General features: G+C 32.8%; 1 protein-coding gene across 1 annotated transcript; it reads right to left on the minus strand.

The window, feature by feature from the left end:
- Positions 1-1,004: 1,004 nt before the first annotated feature.
- On the minus strand, positions 1,005-4,238 carry LOC106463383 (heparan sulfate glucosamine 3-O-sulfotransferase 1-like). Its single transcript, XM_013923409.2, has 2 exons — positions 4,219-4,238; positions 1,005-2,010 (listed from the first exon to the last, which is right to left on the minus strand). The coding sequence occupies exons 1-2, from the start codon at positions 4,236-4,238 to the stop codon at positions 1,005-1,007; spliced, it is 1,026 nt and encodes a 341-aa protein (XP_013778863.2).
- Positions 4,239-9,058: the final 4,820 nt, after the last annotated feature.

Raw genomic sequence — 9,058 nt, forward strand, 5'->3', positions numbered from 1 at the left:
TTAATAGTATAGTTAAAAATATGTTGGATTTCAACAGTTACTTATGGAGAGAGCGTTGTAATGAATATAGTCACGTCATGGTTTTACCTCAATAGTTTCATGTTTTACTTCCTCTGAATTACAGAAAAACGTAAAAAATACATGCTATAAATATAAGTAGTACGGACTGTAAAATTATTGTACTAATTGACAACCAACTCCTTTTTTTTTTCTGATATCTGAACTACACAACTGTTAACTGCATGCGCTAAAAATGTGATAATCTTCTATATATGGATACGTGTTACTTTTCCAACAGAAAGGTTGTTAAAGCTAAATCTTTGAAATAATTTTTCTTAGGTTATTTTAGTTAACATTTCTCAGTTTTTACTCATATAGATAAATATCATTAACATTGAGTGTAGTTGACGTTGACTGTAATGTTTATCACGCAGTTAAATTTCTCTATAATAATAAAGTATCGACGAATTTTTCTAATCTTAGTTTCGAATATTGCTCATATTATATCGATCACAAATGTGTTATAATAACACTGTATTTCCTAAGTGAATGCATTAAGAGAATTACCAACTTCTGATTAATCATATCTTAATTCATACTGTATTTGCTAAAGTGTTCCTGCTTTAATACCATCTTAGGAATGACATGGAATACATTTTTTCTTCAAGAACAAACAAAAAACAACAACTTGTAGTAATTTCAAATAATAACCACATAGTCATATATATATTATAACTTGGTTTATGTGCCTAAACTTGCCCCTTTTGTCTTGGACAATGTAAGTTTTTTGTTTGAATTTCCTTTTATTGAGGGTAGTAGGTTTTATATTTATCTTTTGTTAAAAATAAAGATTTTTTGTCAACTGTTGCGTTTTGATTCATTAAGTGAGGAGGATTATATTTCATATTGTAGCAGTCACACATCGTGTAACGTAACAACAATATTCATACAGTAATATGTAACATACAACGCATAATCTTAAACCTATTTAAACCTATTTCTAGTTAGTCCTCAGGCCAGCCGAAATCTTGTCTTACTAAATTGTAAAACTCACGGTTAAACGGGGCATAAAACTGCCTCAGTTTGGAAATGATTTCTGGATCAATCGGCGGATGTTTCCGGCCTTTGCTTTCGTTGAGACACTTGTCCACAGTGTAATTCCTAACGCAGTAAAAGCCTTTTGTTTTATTGTAGAAGAAGTTTTCCCTTCCGATTCGATGTTCTAAGCCCAAAAACTGTTCTGTTTTATAGATCTCCGGGTAAGGATCTCGAATCATTCGGTCGCCGTTGATAATTAGAATCTGATCCCGTTGGAAGACGCTCAGCCACATTTTAATATACAGGGAGTACATGCTAACCCTTACGGCTCGGTAATCAGTGTTGACTGTGCCATCTTCTCGAAACACTAGATCTTGGAAAGGTCGAATGAATTTGTCTTTTTTGGCTTTGTTTGCGGCTAATTGAGAATAGTCCGAAATGAGTCGAGTTACAGGTTCGCGTACGATTAAAAGAAGTCGGATACTTTCGTTCATGGCTCGGATTCGCTCGGGAGCGCCCTCGGTGATGAAATAGGCGGGACTCTTTTCTACAGTGATTTGGTCGGCAAATGAATAAGGCATCTGCTGGCGATACCACTCCAGACCCATATTATATTTCCTTTCGTTATCGAAGAAGTGGATCTCGTCCGTTGACCTCTGAATCATGGAGTGTATGTTGAGGAACTCCAACAACGCCCTTGTGCCGCCTTTCCGCACGCCGATGATCAAACACTGGGGCAGACGCCGCTTAGTCTGAGGAAGCTTAATTTTTTCTCTCAAGGTGTCAACATTAATTGGTTCATCATCATGGTAGCTTTCCAGGCATAAGGTGGAGTCATTCAGGTACCTCATGTACAGCACGTGTGCTACCAGGCAGAATGACACGATAAACACAGTTACGCACAAGGCGTACAGTCGCCCTTTGGACAGATACCACAACGTTCCCGTGATTGCTGACTGTTTATTAACAGCTCTATGTTGTAAATACGTTACACAAAACACAAGATCCTATAAATGTCGGACAGATGTATCCCTTTTGACTTTCTTTTGAGTGATGTCTAAACATTGGCTTTTCTTTCTATTTAAGCACGTCAATGTAACTTGCAGCCAGTTTTTGGTATGATGTTAGATAACTTGGTTTAGAAGGTTTAAAGTTAGAGAAAATGCACAAAACACTCGGTTACGATGGACTAAGTTGACACAGTTTGATTTTTGTCCTTTTCTTTTAGAAATAGTAGGAAGCAGGAATAATTTTCTTTATGAAAAACTTCATGAAGTGTTAAGGTAGGTAGTTGTCGTTCACGTTAAATTCTCCGATAGTGATGGCTGCCATCTCTGTAAAGAAATAAATAAAATATATTAATTTCATCATTTCCCGTCTTCTGAAAAAAAAAAAGAAGAAGAAGAAAAGGATTATCCGTGAATTACCAAAAAGAATAGAAGATTGTACTTAATAATTTTCACATCGAGTTGCGTCCTGAACCTTAACTCTCAGCTTAAAAATGATTTTGGAATTTGGTTTGAATTTCGCGCAAAGCCACACGAGGGCTATCTGTAACTGTCGTCCCTAATTTAGCAGTTAAAGACTAGAGGAAAGTTATCACCACCACCGCCAACTCTTGGGCTACTATTATACCAAAGAATACTGGGATTGATCGTAACATTATAACGCTCTCACCGCTGAAAGAGCGATCATGTTTGGTGGGATAGGTATCTGAACCCGCAACTTTAAATTGCGAGTCAAGCACCTAACCACCTGGCTGTGCCGGACATGATTTTGAAATAGCGGCTTATAGCTGTTCTTTCTTTCCTTGATAAAAGGCAGTTCAAGCAACAAAAAACATGCATAGATGTAGACAGACAGACATATGTAGGCAGAGAGTACTGTATAAGTAAACTTGAAGAAAAAATCTGTATGGACAAATATCTAAATATGAAGCTTCTTTATTTTTAGAACTTGAAAACATAGCTTTTCGCAATTTGAACTGATAAACCAGAGGGAAATTAGCTAGTAAACAGAACCCATTGTCAACTCTTGGGCCACTTTTGTCTGATCAAATAGTTGAAAATGACCGTCACTTTTATAATACACCTACAGCTCCACAGTGCGAGTGTTGAACCATCAACCTCCAGATTCACAGTCTGGATACACTAACCACTGTGCCACGTTAGGCCCAAAAATATATGTATATATATATAGAGATAGATAGAGAAAAGATAAACATATAGATTGATTGGTGTGTAGACAGACGTTGTATTACCGAGTGTTTATAACTCTTCTCGACGTGCATTATACAAGACTGAGTACGTAATAATATAAACAATTTAAAATATGTAAATCAGAAAGTTACGTGACAAACACAACCGAAATAAAGTTACGGTGGAATGGAATGTATCATAACTACAACTTGACATTTTTTGGCGTTTCGTAGGTACTATGATGTTACAGAACATTGATCGCTTTTGAGAAGAGTACGTAAAAGCTTTTTCTGAGCAAAATATTCGTATACTTAGATTATAAAGATGTGTTTATATTCACTATTTAGATTTTTCCAAGACGGGGAAATCCCTTATACTAAATTCCATTTGAAAACAAAGAAATATGAATCAATTTGGAATACCAGGACTATCCAGAAAGAGACTTGCAACAAGTCGAGCTCCAGTCATGATTAGCAATATGGGGCGTTTTTTAAAAGTGACAATTCATGAAAATAGGAGTCAGTGGCAAAACCCGTCCACGTGAAGTAGACAACAGTACGCAACACAGTAAAAAGGATATACATCTGGAAAAGTAGTACAAGTCACGTGTCTACAAACTGTTTTCACGACATACGTGTTCAATCATCGCATACTTCAAGCAGATAGAGAATGAAACAGGTTTTATACTATTCCATACGAACACATGTAGGTTAAATCGCCAGACGCCGCGCCTAAGGACTTATGTGCAAATCGGACTGTTGAAACATGTGCTGGGAAACCATTTTCTTCGTTCACTAGATCGGTTATGGAAGGCTTGAAGACAGAGTGTGTATGCTTTGATCAGGACATCCTTACGACGGAGCATTTTGTAATGTAAGCTATGTTGCAACTAGTTTAAGTGGCAAAATGGACTTTAACAACATGGCGAGGCTCCAAATTTGTTTTAATATAACATACTCAACCCTGTAGTCTCGTATTTTACCTTATACAATAAACAGCCATTGAATATTGTATGTGAAGTAAACTGTAATTTCTAGGTTTCTGAAATTCGAAAAACATGCCACCTTGAGTTCTTGCTATTTTGAATAGTTTTCAGTCAATGCATTTTTGTTTAAATAAAAACAAATCTGCACATCAAACAAAATATTTTTCTAAAGAATATCAGATATCAAAAACCATTTCATATTTTTTTCTAAAGTTTAGTACATTATAGCAAATCAAAACTTCGCTCACCTATCAGAGAAAATAACAATATTAAGTTAAATATTATTGCACTATTTCAACTATTATAAAATATCCGAACACTGCTGTTTACTCTATAGTACCCAACAGGAAAGTACTTTGGGTATAAACTGGTCAGAAATATCAACAGGTGGTTATTCCAGGAAATGGTAGTTATAGTTCACATTGTTAAGATTTTAGATGGAGCTGAAAGAAGGCAATTTAAATTAATTAATAAATGCTTTAAGGATATTGAATTATTACGTATAGAATTTTATCAAATATTTCTCAAAGTTAAAACAGAAAGTAACTTCACAAGAACATATACTGAACATTACAACCCATAATTATTTTTCAGAAAATAATCCCCAATTTTATACTGTGCAAATATTTCAAAGTTGAAACAGAAAGTAACTTCACAAGAACATATACTGAAAATTAGGACCCATAATTATTTTTCAGAAAACAATCCCCAATTTTGTACCGTACGAATATCATACTTTTCAGACAGGAAAGAGTAGCACAAGTTTTGAAGATGGTTGCTGTTGACTAGCTACCTTCCCTCTAGTATATTAATTACAAGTTAGAGATGGCTATACACAGATAGTCCTTTTTGTAGCTTTGCGCGAGAAATTTTGAAATATAATTCAAATATTTTCTAAAGATTATTTAGTTTTGTTTCTTTTATCGACCTTACAAATTACAGTGTCCATTTTTCCTCTCTAGTGACATCTGGTTGGAAGGCATTATTTATTTTTTTATAGTGATTATGGACACGTACATTTAGACGAGAAGATAGGTTTGGATAAAACATATTAACGCACCTCTTCATTTTAAAAAGTAAATAATATAACTATACTTCCAATTACAAACTGGGTTTTGTACGTATCAAAAACTTAATTGGAGGTAGGTTATTTAAACTTCTGTCTAAAACTAGTCTGATAAAAGACAAGCTTAATTTCAATGGAAATAAGGAGTGAAAACAGAAGTTGTCATAATTTATAAAATTATAGTATTTCGACAGTAGCTTCTATTTTGGAGGAAATAAACAATTCCTTAAATAATTTCAATTGTTTATTTTTCAAGAATCGCTGAAAAAGAAAAATTTCTAAAAAAAGGGTAGTAATGTTACATAACTTCAACCACCAAGGGAGCTGACGTCACATCTAAGTGAAGTGTATAAAAGTGTTACTATAACTCTTATAGAATGAAAACTTAACGTGGGCCGGGCTATTCACGATTTAAATGTAAGAGCCACAAATAACTACATTATAGACATCAATGAAAAAAACAAAACAATTATTGTCTTCCATATCTATGTGGTTTGATAGACATCCATGTGATGAAAGCTAGAAGTAGCAGTAACTGAGATTTTTTACGTATCGTTAAGGGTTTACGAGAATGAATTTAACCCACATCAAAACCAAATTGAACAGACAGAACCCTTTCATTCTGCTTCAAACAGATCTTAAGTAAATGAGCGTTTAAACGCTACTAGCTTCTGGAACAATATTATTGGTTTTATATAACCAACACCGAGTAATTGTTACCGATCTACGCGTGCTTATGAAATGTTTATTTGAATGAACTAAGTTGCTTTGTTTACTGTAGCTGTAATAAGTGTTATAGAAAAACTTATTTATTAATCTGTTGTTTATTGTCTAACAAATATTTAACAATTATTTAAACTCGATCTAACAACTGTAACATATTGTGTAACAAAAACAGATTACTCAACAATAGAATAATACTCTTACGTATAGAATATATGTCTGGTTGTAATAAAACTATAAGCTCCAACCTTATATCATACTTGTTTTCACGCTTATTAAAGTATTTACAAAACTGCAAACACCGTGTCTCTTTCTATTATTCTAAACTTAAACGATAACAAGTCTGTAAAGTGAAAATAAAAAAAACAAAAACAAATAATACACACTGCTTTACTTCAAAACTTTATTAAGCTCTTAATAATTCTGATGTTTTATTGTTAGTGTTTCATAAACACCTGAAATGAAACTTCACAATAAAGAATAATTCACGGGGTCATATCACTAGACTTACTATTTAACTTGCATGCTTGCTCATTGTTTACTTAGTCAACCAAAATATATACCATTTGAACTAGCTGTTGTTTTGTTTGATATCCACCATCGACAAGAAAAGTTAACGGAAAATAATTGTTAATTTAGTTTACTTTACACGTTTTCTAGGCTAGCACTCGGAAAAGCTAAGCTTGCTTATTAATGTCAGTCAGAAGCAAAGGATCATTAGTTAAGTTTAGCTATAATGGTTGAGATTTAGACAATAAAAATTGACTACATTGATACTAAATGCGTTTGAGTAAAACTTATCGCACTTGTTTTGCAGCACTTGAAACTAAATAAATATTTCAGAACTTGTAAAAACTAAATAAATATTTCAGAACTTGTTGAACTTACCACTGGATTGAAACCATATAAAACGCCCACGTATGTCGAGTAACCCGAGGGTACATTCTAACCCCCTATTAAATAGCGTGGTAATTTTTTTATAAACATTGCGAACACACAATATGAACGGTTTGGCTGAAAGCATTATTTTTATATAGAAAAGCTGGACAACAATATTGGAATATATATTTTACAAATATTCACTCATTTTCCTTTTCAAAATCTGACACAACTAATAAATGAAAATTTAATTCTATTTGACTTTTTGGTATAGTATTCTGTTATAAATGTAAATATGTATATATATATATATAAGTAAAAATTATGTAAATTGCATGAAGAGTACACGGGCAAAGAGTCAGCATTATATATATCAATATATATCACTATATATGAAAAAAACCACATTAAAATTCAAAATCAAATTATTTAAAGTGAAAATTCATAAACTAAAACTGCCTCATGGCAAATTACAATATTTAACATAAGCAAATCGAAATAAAATAAATCCACTTGCACGTCAGTAACACAGGCACAAAACAGGAAAATAAAAAAATATACCATTTGTCAGGAAAGTACTAAAGGTATAATTTGTAAAGAAAAATGTCTACAGTAATAGCACCAAAAACGTTGGCGATATCCAGTCTGTCAGACATAATCCAAAACACGCAAATGATAAACAACACAGCTAGCAAAGAAAATCAAATAGAGGTTATATTTTGCCAAAGGTTCTATAACCCAAAACCTACTAGTACTACCCACCGTTCAAAACTGGTTATGGTTACGGTAGTTTAACACTAAAAACTATTAGAATTAAAATGATGTTAAATAGAACGTCACAGTTGAAAATGTGTTAGAAAACACCACCCTCAGTTTAAACATTTGTAAAACACTCATCTCCATCCGTAGACAACAATTGTTTGTTTGTTTGTAGTAAAGCACAAAACCACACAGTGAGCTATATGTGCTCTGCCCACCATGGGTATCGAAACCCGGTTTCTAGCGTTGTAAGTCTGCAAGACATACCAATGTGCCACTGAGGGGGCAGACAATAATTACAAGAAAACAAGAACTATAACCCTCTAACCCAGATATTTCAATTGTATATGAGCGCCCATCCTTCTTTAACAACATCATTCAAGTATAAATTAGGCTGGATGAGACAAATTCAGTTGGTTGAAGTTGAAATTTCCAGATGTACTGAATAAGTTACAAGTAGAATGATAGAATTGTATTTAAAGCTAGTATTTATATGACTTTGAAATACCAGCATCCTCTTAAGGATCGCATCTTGCAAATAAAGGTAATCATAACATGTATGAAGGATTTATTATTTAAGATATTATAATAATGGTCACAAAACTTTAATAATTTCACAGATTTTGTAACCATTAAAATTAAGTTCTCGTATTTCATTAAAAATTAATAATTACACTATCCCTTCTATAAAAAATATATCTATATTAAAATAATGTGCACTATAATTAGTATTGTTACTTTGGGATAGATATTAATGGATCCAAATTTAAATGGTTAATGTAAATTAACACATCAATATAACTAAAAGTAAAAGCTTATCAACTGGGTATTGTTAACTATTTCAAAAAGTAACGATATAAGCTAGCCATATTGGAAAACAAAAAAAATTGGCTCTCGTAGGAATAGTTGAATAATGTTGTTGAGAGTGGGGGATGGGTGCTCATTCATTACTGAATTGTATAAGTAAGGGTTTCATAGTTCTTGGTATCTTGTAATTATTGTCTACGGGTGGAGTTTGTGTGTTTTGCAAGTGTAAAAATTAAAGGTATTTTTTGTAACAAAATTTCAAACATAGTAGACTGAAGAATATTATGAAATGTTTTGAAGAGGGGAATGATTCACGGTAGAAGCTGTCAACATTTACTAAAAGTTAACTCATTGTCTCTAGATAAAAGTAAATTGATGTTGGCATTGTTATAAAATGATTTCGCTACTTGTTTAAGCTCCCATGTATCAGGGTCACCTTTGTGTCAATAAATTAGAAAGTTAGACTAATAGATAGATACATAATTTGATCACATATGGTAAAAGCAAACTGTTTTAGTCCATAAATGTAGTGCTATTATATTTCTTCGAGATTTAAAAAATAAGAAAATGTTTTCCAACACCCACTGGCGAGAAATCTTTAAA

This window comes from Limulus polyphemus, unplaced genomic scaffold, assembly GCF_000517525.1.
Source record: "Limulus polyphemus unplaced genomic scaffold, Limulus_polyphemus-2.1.2 Scaffold52, whole genome shotgun sequence".
In the NCBI taxonomy this organism is placed as follows: Eukaryota; Metazoa; Arthropoda; class Merostomata; order Xiphosura; family Limulidae; genus Limulus; species Limulus polyphemus.

Bases quoted from the DNA above. Each gene is read 5' to 3' on its own strand.
- LOC106463383 (XM_013923409.2), bottom strand. From the start codon at position 4,238: ATGGCTGTTTATTGTATAAG. The intron at 2,011-4,218 runs GTAAAATACGAG...TTTACAACATAG, and splicing joins ATGGCTGTTTATTGTATAAG to AGCTGTTAATAAACAGTCAG.